This window comes from Echiichthys vipera, assembly GCF_963691815.1.
Source record: "Echiichthys vipera genome assembly, chromosome: 17".
Taxonomy (NCBI): Eukaryota; Metazoa; Chordata; class Actinopteri; order Perciformes; family Trachinidae; genus Echiichthys; species Echiichthys vipera.
In genome coordinates, this window is record NC_139842.1 from 26,441,198 (window position 1) to 26,462,487 (window position 21,290).

Consider the following 21,290-nt stretch of genomic DNA (forward strand, 5'->3'; position numbering starts at 1 on the left):
AACTTGAGTTACTTGATTACAAATATTGTAACTGTGTGTAGTGAACCCAATTGCAGCACGGATGAACCAGGTATTTGTTTTAAAACAGTCTTTATTCAGCAGGTACATGGCTGACCAGGGGAGAGCAGAAACAGGCCAGGCGCCAACCAGGCACAGGCAGACGAGGAACAGAAAACAGGCAGGTAATACTCATGGTCAGCGACAGAAGGCTGACCTGACATAGAACGGTCTCCAACATCCTGAGCAGACGGGGGCAAGGTGCGGGTCCCTGGACGAGCTGACTCATTGGCTGGCTGGTCGCGGTGTTGCAGATGAAAGTTGGTTATGAGGGTGGGGTCTACAATATGGCGAGCAGGAACCCAGGACCTTTCCTCTGGACCGTAACCCTCCCAGTCCACAAGGTACTGAAGACCTCTACCCCGCAGACAAGAGCGAATCAGGCGCCGCACTGCGTACACCGAACCACCATCGACGATACGTAGAGGGGGAGGTGGTGGTGCCTGAGGGACCAAGGGACTGTTGTGAACTGGCTTAACCATGGATACATGGAAGGTGGGGTGAACTCTCGAAACACGGGAGCTTCAAACGGACTGCCACTGGACTGACGACTCTCTGGATCGTGAAAGGCCCGATAAACTTAGGTGCCGAAGAGGTAAGTCTCGGGTGGAGAGCCACACTTGCTGTCCTGCTTGGTAGGTAGGTCCAGGTGTACGGCGTCGGTTGGCAGTGGCAGTGTAACGACCCACGGAACGAAGGAGGGTGGAGAGAGCTTGGAGCCATGTTCTGCGGCAGCGGCGGATGAAGGCTTGGACAGAAGGGCAGGAAATCTCCTTCTCATGGGCTGGAAAAGATGATGGTTGATAGCCATATACACACTGAAATGGAGAGAGGCCGGTGGCAGAGCAGAGAAGGGAGTTGTGGGCATATTGCACCCACAGTAGTTGTGATGACCAAGACGAGGGGTTCTGAGAGGCAGTGCACCGTAGGGCAGTTTCTAGTTCTTGGTTCAACTGCTCAGTCTCTCCATTGCTCTGGGGGTGAAATCCAGAGGACAATGGCGCCACTCTTCTAGGGCCATCTTCACCACCAACAGTTCCCTGTTGCCGATGTCATAATTTCTCTCAGCAGGGGACAGGCGGTGAGAGAAGTAGGCACAGGTATGGAGTCAGTGGTCAGTGACAGAGCGCTGAGACAGGACGTCCCCCACCCCAACATCCGACCACTTCAACCACAAACTGCTGTTCAGAGTCAGGCATCAGGAGGATGGGTGAGGAGGTGAACCGATCCTTGAGGATCTTGAAGTCTGCTGCAGTTGGAACTGACCACTGGAAGGGCACTTTGGAGGAGGTCAGGGCAGTGAGAGGGGCTGCCACGGAGTTGTAGTTGCGGATGGAGCGACAGTAAAAGTTTGCAAACCCCAGGAAACGCTGAAGCTGTTTGAGGTTTTCAGGAACATGCCAGGAAGTGACAGCAGAGACTTTGGCTGGGTCCATCTGGATGTTGCCTTGTGCCACAATGTTCCCCAGGAAAGACACTGAAGAAACATGGAACTCGCACTTCTCTGCTTTCACATACAGGAAATTCTCCAGGAGGCGCTGACATGATGAATGTGTTGCTCCTTTTTGCATTACGAGATACTCATAGTGTCCAGTTGGGGTGTTGAATGCTGTCTTCCACTCATCTCATCTGATGCGGACGAGATGGTAGGCATTGCGCAGGTCAAGTTTGGAGAAAATGGTGGCCCCCTGGAGCAGTTTGAAGGCAGTGGAGATGAGCGGCAGTGGGTACGGTTCTTAATGGTGATATCATTCAGTCCTCTGTAGTCGATGCAGGGTCTCAAAGTCTTGTCCTTCTTCTTGACGAAGAAAAAACCTGCCAGTCATAGGGGCGGTGTGGGGGCAGAGAAGTAGCTCTGGCTTTACTGAAGACCTGGCAGAAATCGTGGTACTCAGGTGGTACCCCGGAGAGGTCAGGTGAAGAGCTGGAACTGGAGGAGTGAAATGGAGCTGAGGCATGCTGCAGGCACCTTTGATGACAGGAGGAGCTCCACTCCAGAATGGCCCCAGTGGCCCAGTCGATGTGAGGGTTGTGAAGACGGAGCCATGGTTACCCCAGGATGAGAGGCAGACAGGAAGAGCTTAGGATGTGGAACTGGACTGTCTCATGATTATTACCAGAAAGCAGTAGGTGAACCGGGGAGGTCTGATGTGTGACAGTGCCCAAGATGTGACCATCTAAGGCCCTAGCAGGAACCGGATGAGGTAAAGGAACCCGCTTGAGACCCAGCTGAAGAACCACCTCATTAATGATACAGGCATCAGCCCCAGAGTCAATGAAGATGGCCAAGGTGTGAAGGCCACCTGGAAGGAGAAGGCAGCCTTGAAACAGAGGTCTCTGGCTTTGGGAAGGTGACAGGGCAGTTGAGCTCACCAGGATCTCCCCAACTACTGGTGAGCTCTGGCTTTTGCTGGAACAGTAGGGGCCTGTTTCACAAAGCAGGTTTAGTGAAAACTCTGAGTCTGTTAACCCTGAAATGAGGGAAACTCTGAGTTTTCCATTTCACAAAGGGAGGTAACTCAAACCAGAGACAGAGGGGTAACTCTAGCCTGTTTCACAAAGAGAGGTAACTTAACCTCTCGGTCAGTTACCATGGTAACATGCTCTCTGAAACTAACCAGGTCGGGACCAGGTTTTTCTCAGAAAACCTTGAGTTTCTTTCTCCGCCCTCTTTCAGCCACACACGGTGTTTGATTTCATCATTCATTCAGTCAGCACGCGAGTTTTGGCGTAGTATAGTTCCGTCTGTTTTTTCAGAAAATCATTGCAAAAATCAGTCATTAGAAGTTATATTAGGTGGTGAATATTTCACTACCATGGCATGTCCTTTTGATAATGATCCCGTGGATGAAGGTGCAGAATTACTGCACAGAGAATTAAATATTCGTCGGGAGATGATTATCAAACTATTGATTATAGATGTGCTTGCATTTCCAGGCAATTATCTTTTTGAGCGGTACCGTTTCATATCACAGCAGATATTGTGTGTTGCGCTGCGTTTTTTGCAAAAGGAAATTTTTTTTATACAACGTATAAAAATCATTCAGTAGGCCTATATCCAAGTTATATTAAGTGGTGACTATTTCCACTACCATGGAATGTCCTTTTGATAACGATCCCGTGGATGAAGGTGACGAATTACCGCAAAGAGAATTAAATATTCGTCGGGAGATGATTATCAGACCGCCCTTTGACGTCCTTAATATACTGCAGCCATAATTACAAATGTATTTGACTCAGCATTTCCTAAATATAATCCCAGCTTTTCTTGCAATTCATAGGTTCAAAAGTGTGTGCTTTTAATTGGGTTACCGGTATATAAACTACTCATATGGGTGGAAACAACAGCCTTCTGATCCAGAATATCACCTATAATGTGAGGGGGTCCATTTCACGGCAGGGAAACACCGTTTCATGTCACAGTCCATCTCATCCCTCCTTACATTTCCAACATTAACAACCAGTAATGCTCTTATATCACAGCAGATGTGTGTTGCGCTGCGTTTTTTTGCAAATGGGAGTTTTTTTTTGCAACATATAAAACAGCCACTTACGGTAATATTTACTTTACAATGTAAAACATGCTCAAAATGAGGCGTCACCATGAGACAGTGCTGAGGTTTTACCTGTTTGAACAATGTTTTTATGTTTCATCTTAAGCTGCTGCCAAGTGCGCTTCTCCCCCGTGGGAATGCACTTAAATTAAATAAATTAATAGGCTCCCACTCAAGCAGTTCCCCCTGTGATATTACTGTGATTGCAAAGGACTACATTTAAACTTATGCACTGACCCGAGCCGCAATGTTCTCCCGCACCGTCTCCCTCTCTTTTGCTGCTGCAGCGTTGTAAACATGCCCCATCTCTCCGTATGAGCGCATTAATATTTCCAATTCCAGTTGTAGCGTAGCCCTTCGCTTCCCCGTTGCCATGGTGACTCGTCGAATCAGGGCTCCATTGATGCTGTCTTTTTTTACTTGTGGTACATGCGCTTAACTCCAGGTCAAACTACTCTGAGTTGATCAACCTAACGCAAATCTGCTGTTCTGGAACCGAAAAACTCAGAGTTTCCTATCTCAGAGTAGATCAACTCAGAGTTTTTTGAACCTGCTTTGTGAAACAGGCCCTTGGAGATGTAGTGTCCTGCTGCCCCACAATAGAGGCAACGATTAGCCTTGCGGCGGTGTTCCTTCTCTTCCAGGGAGAGGAGGTGCGACCCAACTGCATAGGTTCAGGATCCTCAAACAGCTGATGCAGTGAGGTGGAGTTTGTTGCTGCAGCGCCCTCACAGGAGCGAGGTGGAGAAGAGCGTTGGGCCCCCCCCCCCTTAACGCTTCTCTTGTCGACGGGTCTGAATGCGTAGGTCAATGCGGATGGCCAAGTCAATCAACCCGTCCAAGGTGATGGGGGTGTCATGTGAGACCAGTTCATCTTTAATATAGTCAGCCAAACCGTGGAGGAAGGCATCACAGAGAGCAGAACTGTTCCAACTGCTTTGGCTGGCTCTGGTGCGGAAATCGATAGAATAATTTGCCACCGTTCGCTCACCTTGCTTCAGCCCTAACAGTCCTCTTGTTGACTCGGGTCCACAATTCTCGAACCCAAAAACTTTGCGAAGCTCAGCAGCAAACAGGTCAAAGGAAGCACAGGCTGCACACCGTCTCTCCCATTCAGCTGTTCCCCACAGTCGAGCTCTGCCTGTCAGGTGGTTGATGACAAATGTTACCTTCTCCGGTTCTGTGGCAAAGGTGAGGGGCTGCAGGGCGAACAGAAGAGAGCAGTTGGTGAGGAAGGGGCCACAAGTCTCTCGATCACCGTCGTAACGCTCCGGGGTTCCCACCCATGGCTCAGGGGCATCTCTGGGCAGTGAAGAGGCTGGTACATGTGCAGGACCAGAAGCTGGTTCTCCAGAAGAGGGGACAGACACAGCAGATGGTGAGAGCTGGGAGATGCGGGCTGCTAGCTGTTGCATCTGTCCGGCTAACTCCGCTAGCGCTCGTCCATGAGTATCAGCAGCTTGTCTTGCTGCAGCAGCAGACACAGTCATCATGGCCTCATGCTGCTGCAGGACACCCTCAATTGTCTCCAGGCAACTAAGGGGTGTGGGATTGTCTGCTGGGTTCATAGCTGGCCAGATTGTACTGTAACGGGTATGGAGTGAACCCAATTGCAGCACAGATGAACCAGGTATTCGTTTTAAAACAGGCAGGTACACGGCTGACCAGGGGAGAGCAGAAACAGGCCAGGCGCCAACCAGCCACAGACAGACGAGGAACAGAAAACAGGCAGGCAATACTCCTGGTCAGGGACAGAAGACTGGTGGATTTACCGGGGCTTAGACGAGAGGCGAAGGTAAGAGGCGAGTCGGGTCGATACCAGGTAAGCAATCCGGGAACAAGTGCTGGAGAATCAGGCATGAGAGCGAAGACAATCTGGCAAAGAGTGAGTGGAGTGAGGCTGCATATATACTGGCTTGATTGGAGATAGTGAGCAGGTGAGAGCAGCAGGTGAAAGCTGTAGACTGATCAGGGGTGTGGCTGAGCAGCAGAGCAGGGGAGGAGCTGAGCAAACTGTGACAATTTTTTAAATCATTTCCCACAATGTCATTACATTAGTATGTGAATGAATGCCTAGAACATTCTTTAATTATCTAGTTTGACAGTCAGTTGTAACTGAAACAGGACATAATTTCTGGGCTAAATTACGTGGTATATTGGTGCATAGACTCTCATAATCACCATCCCGAGTTCTGACACAAAGGCACTCTTTCTTGAATGGTGCTGTGGTAAACATCAGGAAACATTTAACCTAAATGTATTCACCCTTTGCTATAAAATCCCTCACTACTTCATTATTTGCTTGTGTCACACACTAGCAGGTCAAATGGCCAAGAGGCTTGTAAATTAATACACAGCTGTTGTTGTTTGGTTGTGCTGCTTAAGCTAATAAACTCAATGTACAACTACAGAAGGGTTACCCGAGGACAAGGCCTCAATAAGAGAGGAAGAATGGCCCTTTGAAAAGGAGTGGATAGAGCCCATTTGTCCATTTTACCTACAGAGCCATGCAGTTCTGGGTAAATTTCTTGCTTTCTCAGAATATATACATACAGATGTTTGTCAGTATTCTGTCACATTAAAAGCTTTTATTTCAGATGTACACTGACACAAAGCTCAATATATAAGAGGGTTGAAAAGTATATTGTAATAATTGTATTGCAATGTTTCCATTGCTATAATAAGCCTAACATGAATGTTCTTCATGGTCATTATGAGGCTGTTAATCGCGGTATCAAAGCACATGAGCACTGAGCAACTGCAACCATCAATCCTCATTTCAAGCAAAAGCACCAGGAGAATAATGTGTTAAACAGCGATAAAATCAGATCCTTTATGATCTGGAGGACAATAGCTCTTTGCATCAGAAAAGCTCAAAACAACACGGTGTATGCTGCATTCAAAGCAAGTCCTCACTTTGATTTCATTGTCATTTTCATTTTCTATGACGTGGTGGCATCACTCGTTTTAGCCTCAATGTGTACTAGCCTTTAATACAGAGATGATTGGAAACGCTGCTGATTCATTTAAGTTTGAAAACTCTGGGACATGTTAAGTCTGGATGGACGGAAACAGAGACGTTTGAAAACGATGACGCAGACTAACCTGTGTCAGTCAGTCTTATCAGTTAGGTAGGCTGACAGACCTGACTGTGATCTCAACATTCTTGCGTGGTTGCTCCCTACTATTTTCCATGGCTTCCTTAAGTGATGGATAATTTTCTAATATTTCACTGTGTTGGTTTTGCAGCAACTCCCAATCTGTGTTTTCCTCCGCCGTTACCACCTTTTACTCATAAGTTACTTTCTGTAAAAGAAAGAATCTTTGGTGGGACATTTGCTATTGCTGTTCTTCCTCTGAAGTATTTTAATCTCTATTTACACATCCATTATTTCCAACCAGAGTTAGACAATCTTCTTCCTGTTTACATTGGCTCGCACATGCCCAGTGTACATGAATGGTCATGTGATATGTGTTGTTATGGACAGAAATTATTTCTTATACAGAGCTATAACGCTTGTGTTGAGGGAGCTTGATTTTGTTTTGAAACGCTGAAAGAAGAAGAAGAGTGATTAAATGAAATGTAATTGGACTCGACTATAGATAGCTATAGAACAAAGCAGTGGTCCAAAACCACTGATTAGTATTGTACTTTGCAAACATACAGGGATATTCTAAGCACAACATAAAAGCACAACATAAAAGCACAACATAAAAGCACACACACACACACACACACACACACACACACACACACACACACACACACACACACACACACACACACACACACACACACACACACACACACACACACACACACACACACACACTCACAGATGCTGATGCAAAACTTCACACAGCCTGGAATAGGGGATGCTAAAATAGAATTTGGCGCATGTGTGTGTGTGTGTGTTTGTGTGTGTGTTTATCCAGAACGCTTCATGACTCAGAAATCACAGAGGGGATGGGTCAGGGCATGAGGCAGCGCTCACAAGAACACGTGTATGCTCAATGACACTGTGAGAAACACAGACAGACAGACAGACAGACAGACAGACACACACACGCACACACACACTGACACACACACACACACACACACATGCGCACCAAAACAAAGTAACAATCCCCTGTTGATGTCACATACTGAGGCGTCCTGAGCTGTCCTCTGCTTTCTGTAGCTCCATCTGCCCTCGCTGCTCCTAATCCAGCTCCCTCCACTTTACTAATCTACACACACACACACACACACACACACACACACACACACACACACACACACACACACACACACACACACACACACACACACACACACACACACACACACGCATAAACACAGACACACGCATAAACACAGACACACGCATAAACACACACTGCTTGCAAAAATTGATACACCTTCATGCACATTAGGGATGAAAAGGATTCAGGTTTAACGCTAAACAGCGGTAAAATTCCTGATGGTTGGTATTAAATTTGAAAGATCATTAAAACCATGTCTGACAAACTTTTAAAATCTCACAGTAATACTGTCCAGCATCAACCAAAGTATGCAGCCGCAGCCGCAGGCTCAGGATGTTTGTTTTGCTTCAATGACAACATGGTAAAAGGCAGAGACAGCATTGATTATGGAGTCTCCGTGACCTTTGCTATAGCCATTAGGGATGGGCTCCAATTCAATTCAATTTTATTAATAGCGCTGTATCATAACAAAACCTACCTTAAAGCAACAACATATAGGATTTGCTCTCGGGCTCCCAACTATAGGGGGAGCCCAACTACTGTTGTAAAAGTTGTCATTGTTATATGATCAGGGGATACACATGTATTTGTTGACAAGCCAAGGACAAACTCAACGCAGTCTGCCCAAGCCCACGCCAGAAGAACCAGAGAGTGGAATGTCTTCATCCCAGGTAGAGTGGCCTATATTTAAGCGTGTTATGTCATATGAATATCATTTCATTGGTTTTAGGATTTCTTTCCGACACTAAAATATCTTTCCAGTGTAAAAACACCCATTGTAACTGAGTCCCAGTCTATTTCCTGTTGCAGTGTATTTGCAATGACATCAGCTGACAGGAAGTTAACAAAGACCCAGATTGTTGCCTAGCAGTGGAATTACGTTGAAAAGAACTATTGCAGTGTATTGCAGATGAGAAACTGCTACCTACAGTCTTTGTCTGTGAGCTGAACACCAACCAAAAAGCCGACAGGTGTGTAATATAAGATATTACTATATTTTTGATAAAAATAGGGTTATTGTCTGCTGTCCGGACACATTCCGCCAACATGGCCACAAAGAGCTCCAGAGAGTCAAAGTCAGTGAGTACGTACTTCCACTTCAGAGGAGGGTGTTGGTTGAGTAGATGCTCCTTCAGTTTGGCCCAGGACACAATTGCAAACACACAGTTAAAAGAATGTGACCATACTCTTTTAGCAGAATATGAAAGAAGTCACATAAAATTATACCAATATAAGAGTGGTGAAATAACAGTTCCTTGTAATGAGTTTTAATCATTTCTTAAATTATTTAATTAATTATTGTTTCATTAATTTGTGTGATTATTCATTTCATAATTATTGTATCTGTATCTATTTAATGAAACACTGGAGCTCTATACTCTTTACATCCTGGCTGGATAATGTGGGATTCCACTTACTCAGTGTTTGTGTTCACTTCTTCAACGGGTCTGAACTCTCCATGAATTGATTTAATGAAGTGCTGAGGGCAGCATGTGTGTGTGCGTTTGACTGCACGTGCCGGAGAAATGGAGAGAGCGCAGATGGCAGTGGGACAGAGTGTTCTGTCTTTCCTATTACCTCTCCAAAAAATACACTAAATACAATGTACCCCTCCCCCAGCTATCCCTCCATCCAGTCTTTTCTTTATCTATTTATATAGCTCATCCTGCACCACCACTCATCTGTTATTTATCACTTGTTCTCTTTCTATTCTCCCTTTAGTATCACGCCAATAAGAAATGCATCCATCTGTCCACCCTCGCGAATAATATACAAAATCTGTATGCAGTTGTGTTTGCACTGTGAGGACTCAGATGAGCTGAACTTGTGTTGATGCATCTCATCCCTCCATCAACCCATCCATGCCTGCAGCTATCTTTCACCCGTCACTTCTGTCACGTCCACCATTAATCTCTGCTTTCCTTTCATGTTTACATCATAGACACACACTCACACACACACATGCAGATGTCCAACCCATCACGTTTCAGTCAACACACACACACACACACACACACACACACACACACACACACACACACACAAACACACACACACACACACGCACACACACACACACATACACACACACACACACACACACACACACACACACACACAATCTCACCCTTTCTCATCTCCCTCTGATGAGTTGCTATCCTGCTTGCTGGACATTGGCTCCATGTAGCCTCAGTCCCGTCCAGCAGCCAATCACAGGACAATGAGGCGGACCTCGACCTGGCCAGCCTGCTCAGCATTCACCGGCGGCCCCTTCAATAGACAGCCATCTGAGAATCTGGGTAGCAATTCGCTGAGCGGAGCATGGTGGGCGGGACATCAGTGGAACCATAATAAAGCTGGAGGAGCAGAGAGAGAAGCCACTCTGAATAAAACAACTGTACAAGTAAACATTGCATTCCATTTAAATAATCTTTATTATATAACATCACAGGTGTAGTTTCTTTGCTCATTATGTAAATGTGCCATGTAAACATAGGGAAACTGTTGCTGATATATCGAAAACGGAAAACTCAGCATATCCTCACACTTAAGCCACACCCAGAGAATGTTTGGCATTTTGCTAGAATAAATGAAAATGATTGATGAATAATTAGATTTCTATCAAAAGAGCAGGCTCTATGGTGGACGGCCATCTGCCTTTACCAGGGAGGAGGATATAACAGAATGACAACTGTAGCAGTCAATATACTACAATGATATGAATAGTAGCAAAAATAGCCTGGTAATGGTAATGGTAATTTAATCAATTATTTATTTATTTAATATGGATAAGTCATTCTTCTTCTTTCATACCTCTGATCTATATGTCTCAGCTCAGTGGGAAGACAAACAAAGTAACACTTAACTCACTATTTGAGGACAAAGAAGCCCAGTGTGATTGATAGTTTTTTTTACAAATTTAATTAAACACAAAATACTTTTGTAGTTAATTTATTAAAAGTATACTAAGTAGGAATTGTCCGTTGGTGTTTGTAAATGCACATCGTTTAAAGTTATCCCCTCCTCTCTGTCCATGAGTGAGGATACAAGAGAGCAGCCTTCAAAGAGATCTTTGATTGGCCAACATGGGCCCTTCTGTCTGTCAGCAGCAAACACTTTTACATCATTTATTATCATTTCTATTCACAGGTGAGATGATCATCCACGTGTCAGGTTTTATATTAGTTGATATGGTCCTAACGGCATCATCGGTCAGTGATCTCCACCACTCACTCAGGTATCGGCCGAAACACTCAGCCCAGGTAGCGTATTTGATTGGATCGGAAAAAAAACTGTATCAGTGCATCTCTACTTCACATTTGGCTGCGAACTGATCCAGTTTTTTCTGATCCAGTCCAATACGATACCTGGGATGAGCGTATCGGCCGATACCTGATACCAATCCGATCCTACTGTTGATTGAATGAACCATGTACTTGGCCATGTGAGTAACATAAACATAAACATTTTGCCTTGTTAAAAAAAGGTAGGGCAGCAGCTCTAGCAGGGGACCCCAAACTTCCCTTTCCCGGGCCATATTAACCAGCTCTAACTGGGGGATCCTGAGGCGTTCCCAGGCCAGTGTGCAGATATAATCTCTCCACCTAGTCCTGGGTCTTCCCCGAGGACGTGCCTGGAACACCTCCCTAGGGAAGCGCCCAGGGGGCATCCTTTCTAGATGATCCTGAACTCCCTCAACTGGCTCCTTTCAACGCAAAGGTGCAGCGGCTCTACTCCGAGTTCCTCACGGATGGCTGAACTTCTCACCCTATCTCTGAGGGAGACTCCAGCCATCCTCCTGAGAAAACACATTTCGGCCGCTTGTACCCGTGACCTCGTTCTTTCGGTCATGCTGCTGCTCCAATTCTCTGGTCAAACTCACGCTCCATCGTCCTCTCACTCGTGAACATGATCCTGAGGTACTTGAACTCCTTCACTTGGGGTAAGGACTCATTCCCTACCCGGAGTAACAATCCACCGGTTTCCTGCTGAGAGCCTCAGATTTGAAGGTGCTGATTCTCATCCCAGCTTTTTCACATTCGGCTGCGAACCGATCCAGTGAGTGCTGAAGGTCACTGACCGACAATGCCATCAGGACCACATCATCTGCAAAAAGCATTTAATTTGTGTGGGCAAAAAAAAAAGGGCAATTTTGTAGAGTCATCAATTAACCTAACACGTGCATGTCTTTGGATTGTGGGAGGAAACCGGAGAACCCGGAGGAAACCCACGCAGACACAGGGAGAACATGCAAACTCCACACAGATTTATCAAAAATGAATTTGAGGCATGGTGGTGTGGTGGTTAGCACTGTTGCCTCACAGCAAGTGTGTGTGTGTGTGTGTGTAAAGGGTAAAGGAAGGACAAGGTTGGCGACTGGCTTGTGTGCGACACCGATGCGAACCTGGAACCTTCTCACTGTGAGGCGACAGTGCTAACCACTACACTACCGTGCAGCCCCTCAATTAATGTTCCTTTTTCACAATTGAGACTCGTAACATTAGTTATCATCATTGTGTAATTTTTATGATGTAAATTGAGGGAGCAAAAGTAGTATCAGCTTCAAATATCAGCTCAAGAAAATCGGCAGTCTGTATCAGTCATCGGCTAAGGCTGATGAAAAAAAAATGGTGTCAGCATCAGCCATAAAAAAATACATATTGGTCGATCCCTGTTGAGGATCCACCACAGAGACAGTGATGTGAACAGGCGCTACACCTTGCACATATTGGCTGGGGGTAACACACACACGTGGAGAACACGCACTATAGTTGATGCCCAGATACGTCCTAAACTCAGCACAATAAGAAGAGAATCCAGGCAGAGGGCAGTGTCTCTGCACACAGACACCAGCACACACTTCTGGTGGTTCATAAGTGATGATTTTGAGGGATCCCTTTTGGATTAGACTATACGTAGTTTTTTTTCAGGAAACTGCTGCTTACTATACCTTTAAATGCTTTCATAATGCAGCCTTTGTGTTCACCACTACACTCCTGCATCTATTAGAGGACACATACTCCAGCGAGTGTAATTTACTGATATAAGCTACTTACAAGTCCTCTGAAAGGAATTTAGGATAAACTGCACTCCACAATTTTCATGGATTTTTCAGCTTTTTATTCTCCTGTTATGGCTAAAGTTCATGGCTACAGTGATGTATGCTTCCCTAAGCATGTTGTATGCATTGTCATTACAAGCATGTTGGCAGCCTCAAACCTGCTTGCATGGCTTTACACTCTGATTGTTATAGCCATGCATCATAAACAGAAACACTGGACAATCTGTAAAGCACACTAAACGTGTTCAGCACCAAATCTTCAAAAAGTCAGAAACGGCATCCAACTGTTGAAGCAGGAAACTCCTTTAATGCTCATTACATAATGACTCAATCATATTTGTCTTTATAGCATGATCACAGAGAATACTTGATTCTTACGTCCTTGAAATCAAACCAAAATCGGAGGAAACAACAGCCTGAAATTTCTGGTTATGTTATGGTGTGTAAATAATCAAAAATAACACACTCCTTGTTATTAACTAAGATCTCATATCAAAATATAGGTTCTAACGATATGTATCATGATAAAGCACATTTCCTGTAAAAAAAAAAAGAAGAAATTATAATATTTTTTAATTTTTTGCTTAATGTAGGCTATCAATTGAAGTGACCTGCAAAATTAATTTTCCCACTACATTGTTGGACTACTAATTATTTAATTGCACTGTGAACGTAATAAACCATATCATTCTGGGCGACGAGCACCTGACACAAGACTGCAGCTGGTTACTGAGTGATTTCTGGTTACTGAGTGATTTCTGATACGGGCATCATATTTAAAGTAGTTGTTAGGAGAAAAACCATCCAACAACTCAAAAGCTGTCCACTGACATTGAGGTTTATTATTTATGGACCAACAACCAATGACAAGATCCAGTACTGTGATTAAAAAACACAGTTTTGAAGTAAACTGGCAGACAGACATTACAATGGCAAGTATTACCCACAAATGTGAAAAGCCAAGTAAGGCCGTACAAGAACCTAAATTTATCTCACCTACAAGTAAGAACATAGATTTATCAAAAATGAATTTCAGGCATGGTGGTGTGGTGGTTAGCACTGTTGCCTCACAGCAAGTGTGTGTGTGTGTGTGTGTGTGTGTGTGTGTGTGTGTGTGTGTGTGTGTGTGTGTGTGTGTGTGTGTGTGTGTGTGTGTGTGTGTGTGTGTGTGTGCGTGTGCGTGTGTAAAGTGTAAAGTGTAAAGTGCAAAGGAAGGACAAGGTTGGCGACTGGCTTGTGTGCGACACCAGAACAGAGGAGATGCACTGTGGGGATCGCCATGTGTATGGAGAGTGGAGGAAGCAGAGGGGAGAGTCTGCTCCTCCTCCTCTTTAAGGACTCAGAGCCTCAGTCTGTGCTCTGTGAAAGGGTTTTTCAACTAGTGTCTGACCTCCACGTTACAGTGGAATGTAGTTTGGTTTCTGTTAATTATTATGATTGTTATTGTTGTTGTTTATCTAAATGTTATTCAGTCAAAATAGTCAAAATATGTCTAATCTTGAAAAGCAACATAAACATATAAGTCATTTGTATAAATTTAATGTTTATTGTTAATCTAAAATTTAAAAAAAATTTGAACCTGGGAAACTAAATAAATGAGACTATCAGTGAGATGATTGGATTGGATTAGAGACATCCTTTATTTTACTTAAAATGGAGAAAATCAAACTGTCTTCGTCTGGCTGCTCCAGTGAATTTGGGAAATTATGGGGCCCATTCCTACAATTTGTTAAGATGACAGATCTTCCACTCACCCCTGACTGACATGACGGAAGCAACTTAGAGGGGATGTTATTTCTGTTGTGTTGCATGTCACATGCCGCTACTCTGATTTAGGTTGACTGTTATTATCTCAATTGCAGTTTACTATAACCTGATTGATTGTTGCTGTTGTCTGTATTTTTAAAAAAATGTCTGTTTCTTTCCTACTTTTTAAAAATTATTTAATTTATTTGTGAGTTGTTCGGCTACGCAGCAATACTTCAATGAGGACTCTTGTTTTCTGTTGTTTGTTTTTTCTATAAGAAAAAATTACCACTTTACTCTTTGTAAATGTTTTAATAAAATTGTACTCGTGTACTCAAAACCCAATTAAAAAAGTTTAAAAAATGATATGTATATATTTACATTGTATACATTTACCACAAGTAAAGTTTTCAAAACATTTACAGACATTTGAATTAGATATATAATAAAGATATAGGGAAATCTAGTCTAGTGCATGATCCATGATACCGCAAGATAAACCATAGAGCAAAATTTGAAACGATACACGTTTTTCTATCCCCATACGATACATATCATATCTCACAGCCCTACGCCTTGCTGTTAATCATTATTAACTGTGTCATGTTTTTATGAGTGCAGGACTCAGAGCAGAATATCCCGCCAACACTGTGGACACATGTCAGGCTTTTAGTCATAGTTTTGTGAATGTTTGTGAGAAGAATCCAACACATTTGTCAACTCATTATCACTTTCAATAAACTTCTACTATTATTCATTAATAATAAAGGCCTGTCCCTCTTCACGTGGGATTACAACCATTGCTCCATCACATGTTTTGCCCCACCTCAGCTACATATTACCATGCTAAGAGCAGAGAGTGCCAGATGAGGGCACCAGAGGCACCACAACACCTGAGGTGTGAATATACATGTGACCTGAGCTGACCCAGTTCCTGCACAGAGCCTGGCCTCTATACTGTATGCTCTTCTCATATCCCTTAGCATGACCACCTCCTCTGTTTAGTGGTGGTTTCTCTACTTTTGCATAGATGGCTTTGGACCAGTCCCAGCCTGGTCAGAACTGATTAAGCCTCTTGGATGAGAGGTGAACAGCTTCCAAGACAAATAACCAGGTCCAGTTGCTTTTGAGTGAAATTTCTAGGCTAAGGCTTTTGTAGTCCTTTGTTTTCATAAACAACAGATACATATCATTTGTATGGCATCATTTTTGCGAAACATCAGTTGTTTGAAAACTATTTATTTCTATTAATTTTACATTATTTTAGAGCTAATCGTTCAAGCAACCTAGAGTGATTTTAATAATTTTATGGGATTTGTTGATAATAATAAAGAAAGAGAAATCAATGTATTTCACTTTAAAACAGAGTGTCTGCCACTTTCCACTACTTTTGATGCTTTGAATGCTGCCTGGATTTATCTCAATCAAAATTGAGAAAGCTGAGCAGCTGAGCCCCACTTCTCCAGATGTGACAGTAGATGGCATCAGAGTATCAGAGATCAGATAGACCATGCTGTCTGTAAATCCCTCCACTGCAAACGGGAACTGCTTATATTTCATCTGACTTACTTATAATGGTGATAATTTGCTCAGAAACAAATATAGGCTAAAAAATATCAGAAGAAGTTGTCAAGTTGTAGCCACCAGCTAACTTACTGACTCAATGGTTACAGTACATTTCCTGTTTACTTCCCCCAAAGCCCATATACTGTATGATGGCAACTGAAACTCTAAAACTGTGATAATTATCCTCTTAATCAAAAAAAGACGCAGCTGTCTAATTATCAGTGTGACATTTTGGAAACCCCAGATTAAGCTTTAGGAAGAACCCTCTTGCACTAGTACGAACTGAGCCTGGATGAAGTGGAGTCTGGACGACAGCAGGAAGAGGTTAATGTTCCACACAGCTGATTAAAGGGTTATTACATTTATGCTAGACTTATGAACGTGAACTAAGTTCAAGATAAACTGAATATGAATGTCTGTATGTCAGGGATATAAAGATTCACAGATGTGAATCAGTTATTCTAAAGAGAGACATGTTTCTTCCATTTCGCTTCCCATAATGTAAAGAAACAAAAAGACACATTTCTAAAATATCTCTATTTGAAGGGAAGCCGCAGTGACACTTATAGAATTATGGAAAATGAACATCTTCATTAAACCATTGCATCGCATCACATTAAACCAAATTGTTATATGTTAAAGTGTATCGCTGCCTGAATCATATCATAGCCCATGTATCTAGAAACGTACGTACGTATGCTTGTTAAATTGTTTGGGAAGAGGCTCCACACCTAATGGTAAAAACTGAAATTTATCAGAGATCCTTTATTATTTAGTTTGAGAAGATGATTCACTCCAACAACAAACAACTGTGAAAAGTGATTTTTGATTTAACTTTGGATTGTTTTTGTTGGAGAACATTATTAAGACCTTTTGTTTAATTATTTAAAATACATGTTCTGATGCTGAGTTTAGCTCATTGTGTGAAACACTGATTTAAACTGAGTTTGTATTGTGGCTCTGATTATTGCTGTATAATTGTGATCCTTCTGTCTGGTGATTTTTACACGCCCCCCTGCATGTTTTAATAATGTGAAACTCCCACTTTTAGTTTTCTGTATGTTCACTATGGTATTAGATGGGATTTTTGAGATATTTGTATGGAATTTCATTTATATTGTTATTATGGAGGCAACACTTGTGAGAGAGTTCATGTTGCAACTCATTAGTGTTCAGAAAAACTGTTCAGTATTTAGAAGTGTTCTTACCGCATGGTCAATAGTTGCTGTACTACATTGAACTATTTTTGAACTGTTGGTATTTTAACATTGAATGAAACAGATACTTTAGTCGTAATCCTGACTATGTGTTCATTTGTGTTGGCTGGTTTTGCTGAGTAGTTTATTTTTTTCCAAACTGCTACGGCTTGAAAATATTTTTTTTTAAAAGGAAACATAGAAAATTCAGGAAGTCATTAAATATAAAAAATTATTTTTAGGAGGTAGCTGATGAGAAACTCATTCACACACACTTTGACTTGGGTAGGTGTTCACAGGTAGACATATACAGTATATACTAATTACGCATAGGTAAATAAAGAAATAAGGCAGCATACCAGAAATATGTAATGTGCATTAACTACTACAGATACATCAGAATGTATGCACTATACCAGTCTGTCTGGAAACAGGATATACCAAGGTAACACACACACACACACACACACACACACACACACCTTGGTTGGCGTCCAAGCTTATTAGATGGAGAGAAGAAGCAGCACAGCCCGATCAAAGGTCTGCTTCGCTCCCTCACAGCAAAAAAAAAAAAAAAAGAGTGTTGACATTTCCAAGTGGATTTCCACTTCCAAAGTGTAATTAGACACTTGGTTGACAGGGTTGATCACATCAGTGTTTGACCAAATTTGCAAAGAGGTTATCAAGCACACTGTCCTTGTTCACTGTTTGTACACATGCCTAAAAAAAGGAATGCTTTGCAAGTACTATATAACCCACATATTCATTACGACCCATAAAACCACCTCCAAACACTGGACTTTCAGGTGTCCAGAGTCGATGATAGCTGTTTCCGTTTCACCCTGATTCAAATGACCAATTCAACTCAAAGTGATCAGAAAAATGAACACTTCCTCAAACATCCATGTGATAAAAACTACCTCAAATAGCAGGAACGATCTTAAAAAGATATTTGACGGACATGGAGGGGTCAGGACCAACGAGCTATACTGCAGCCAGCCACCAGGGGGCCGTCCATATTTACAGTCGGTGAAGTTTTTGTATTACACAAACAACATCACTATATGAAGTTGTTTGTACGGATGCACTTATTTGACCCAAAACCAGGATAGTTTTTTCTAACCTTAACAAAGTAGTTTTGGGGCCTAAACTTTAAGGTTGAATATGGAGAATGAGCAGAACACCGTAATCTAGTGTCTCAAGATCATAGTCGCAACAACAAAAAATAACTCCAGCAGTGGGGTTGCCAGGTTCGTTGCAGAGTGTGTCAAGCAGCGAGACAGGAGATCAGAGTCTGTTTGAGCCTGTTTGAACCCGTCCCCTCCGGAAAATCGCAACATAAAAACAAGGATTAGAGGAGTTTGACTGTCAGTTACCCTTAGCTATTATTGTTAGCCATTCCAGCTAAGTAAAGATGAAAGTGATGTTAGCGATCAAGGAGAAACGCTGCCATTTGGGCATGCGTTTTAATGCCGTTGAATGACTTTATCTCAGTCCATGCTCGTTGAGGACACTAACTGAAGAGTGATTGGTGCATCAGAGTCCAAAACAGCACAAAAGTCTCCACTAAGACCAGAAACAGTGACACATTTCTCTCTAGGATGGAGGAGGATTTGGGAAGTCTTCTTCTCTTTTGTTGGTGATTTTCTGTGGCAGTTATAGCGCCACATCCAGGCCTGACATGTGTACTGCAGAGTTTTGAGTCGGTTTCACTGGTTTCATGTGGACGCAGATATTTCTTGAGTCCGAGTGGACGGAAAACTTTTTAAGAACGACAGAGAAAAAAAAAAAGGTCACTTTTGATCGTGTGGATGTACCCTAAATAATCTTAGGAAGGGGAGACAAGACACAGGTGTAGAACATTTAAGCGGGGAAGGTATTCACACAGGTGAAACACATCAGGGCAAGGGAGACATCACAGACAGGAAGAGAAGACAGGGCACAAGAGGATAGAACTTCAAACTAAACTAGAAACAAGACAGACTCAAACTCAGATCCTAACGCTGACTTCACATTCAGTTTGATCCTACCATCGTTTCCAATCATTGGGAGATTTTGCCTGGATATCGCAAATTTTTACAAGGAATATGATCAGAAAATGGACTGGACTCAATGTGCATGTTTTGTGTTGGTTAATATATTTTACTGATGACGGGTTAAAACACAGCATAGTGAATGTGCAAATAGCTTGAGTCTACCATCTTGAGCAGGTCTATACAGCGTGCAGTATCACAAATCACTACAGATAATCTACTAGGGATGCTATGGTTCTCAATATAATATTGAACCCCATGGTACACACACACTTGTGAATTGAGTTTTTTTTTGGTTTTGCAATAAAATTCCATGTAATTTCATGTTTCCATGCTTGGTATTTCTCTCTGAATTGGCTCTGTCGGAGCGTGAGAGGTGTACTTGAAGGCAGCGTGTGTTGACGCTGAGGATGGGGAAACGCTTCCCTGCTGAGTAATAACTGTATATGATCACTATGAGGAAGTTGGAGTAACTACAACACTGGAGTCAGATTCCACACAACACTTGAACATGGGGAGTGGGACAGAAGAAGCACCATCTTCTTACACATCTGTGGTGTACGGCCATTTTATTTTTTCCGTTGAATACAGTGAAGAGGGAACAAAAAGAGTCAACGGAACAATTACTGTCTGTGGGCATTGCTACTTCACACGTGTCACCTATGCTAATGGTAACACTTCAAATATGAGTGCACATTTGCAGCACCACCACCCAGCACCACTGTCTGGAAGCAGGACTGAGCAGGTAACACCGTCAGTTAGAAAACACTTGTCTCTTAATGATGCCTTCCAACAAACCTATTCTACCAGTTCAGAAAAACACAAGAAAAGAACAAGTGCAGTGGGGACATTGATTACAAACGATTTGCAGCCCTTTTCTGTAGTTATGTCACAGGTGTACTGTCTTGGGTTTTTGTCTTGTGAAATTCATGTTTTATTTTGAAAAGTAATCTTCCTCTAGTTTCAGGTCCCTTGCCCTTCCTCCAGTGTCTGCTGTGTTCCCTGATTACCTGATTGTGTCCACCTGTGTCATCCTCCCTCATGTGTTTATAGTCCTCCTCTTCCCCTGTCTTGTCTTTCAGAGTATATCGTCTCATCGTGAACCTCCAGCCAGTTCCTCAGCCTGTCACTAAGTATTGCCTCGTTTATATTTCTGGTTTCTTGAGCACCTCTGAAGAAGAGTGAAGTTTTTAGTCAAGCTTGTGTAGAAGGTTAAGTTTCATAATGCCTTGTTTTTCCTCCTCTTGGAGTGATTTCGATTTTAAGTTTCATTAGCTCTATGCAGCATGGTTTTGTTTGTAGCCTTCTGTTCTTCTCCGTCTCGTGAGAGATTTTCTTGTGTGTTGTGTGTAACTTTCAAAGATATATATATTCAGATCAGTGTAGTTGTCGCCTGTTGCCTTTTCCTCCCTCGGGGGCAATTTTCAGTGTATTTGTTTGGTGATTCCTGCCACGTCTGATTACTTGTTAATTCCCTCGTCTGAACTGACGAGTATAGCGTTGTATTTATCGCTTAAGAGTTTACCCGGTGTGTCAGAAATAAAGCCTGCATCAATCTTTCCCTGACTGCTTTTGAGTCCTTATTTTGCCAAGTCGTAACAAGTAAAAGGTGCAGGCGATGGTCACCTAATCAAAACGCTCGATCCGCGGTACACTGTGCCATCACACCCATTTTTAAACTCAACATAATTCCCGACCTCTTAAAAAAGGGAAGTGAAACTGGCTAAACAGAGCTGTGCATTATAGAAGCACTTTTGCATTTGAAAGTGAAAACATTTTTTTACATATTTTATACCATACACTTGAATGTGCCTCAATGTCAAAACGA

The 21,290-nt window shown here is 42.8% G+C and overlaps 1 protein-coding gene across 3 annotated transcripts in view; it reads right to left on the reverse strand.

Annotated features, from left to right (window-relative positions):
* LOC310959520 (thyroid hormone receptor alpha) overlaps positions 1 to 10,059 on the reverse strand; it is a gene marked incomplete at both ends in the record, with an annotated part of 66,796 nt that extends 56,737 nt beyond the window's left edge. For 2 of the 3 annotated variants that reach the window (XM_083930895.1, XM_083930893.1), the window contains one exon: positions 9,988 to 10,043. In XM_083930895.1, coding sequence (XP_083787021.1) covers positions 9,988 to 10,043 — 56 coding nt within the window. Of the gene's footprint in view, positions 1 to 9,987 lie in introns of all 3 variants that reach the window. The other variant, XM_083930894.1, reaches the window with a different exon arrangement.
* Positions 10,060 to 21,290: the final 11,231 nt, after the last annotated feature.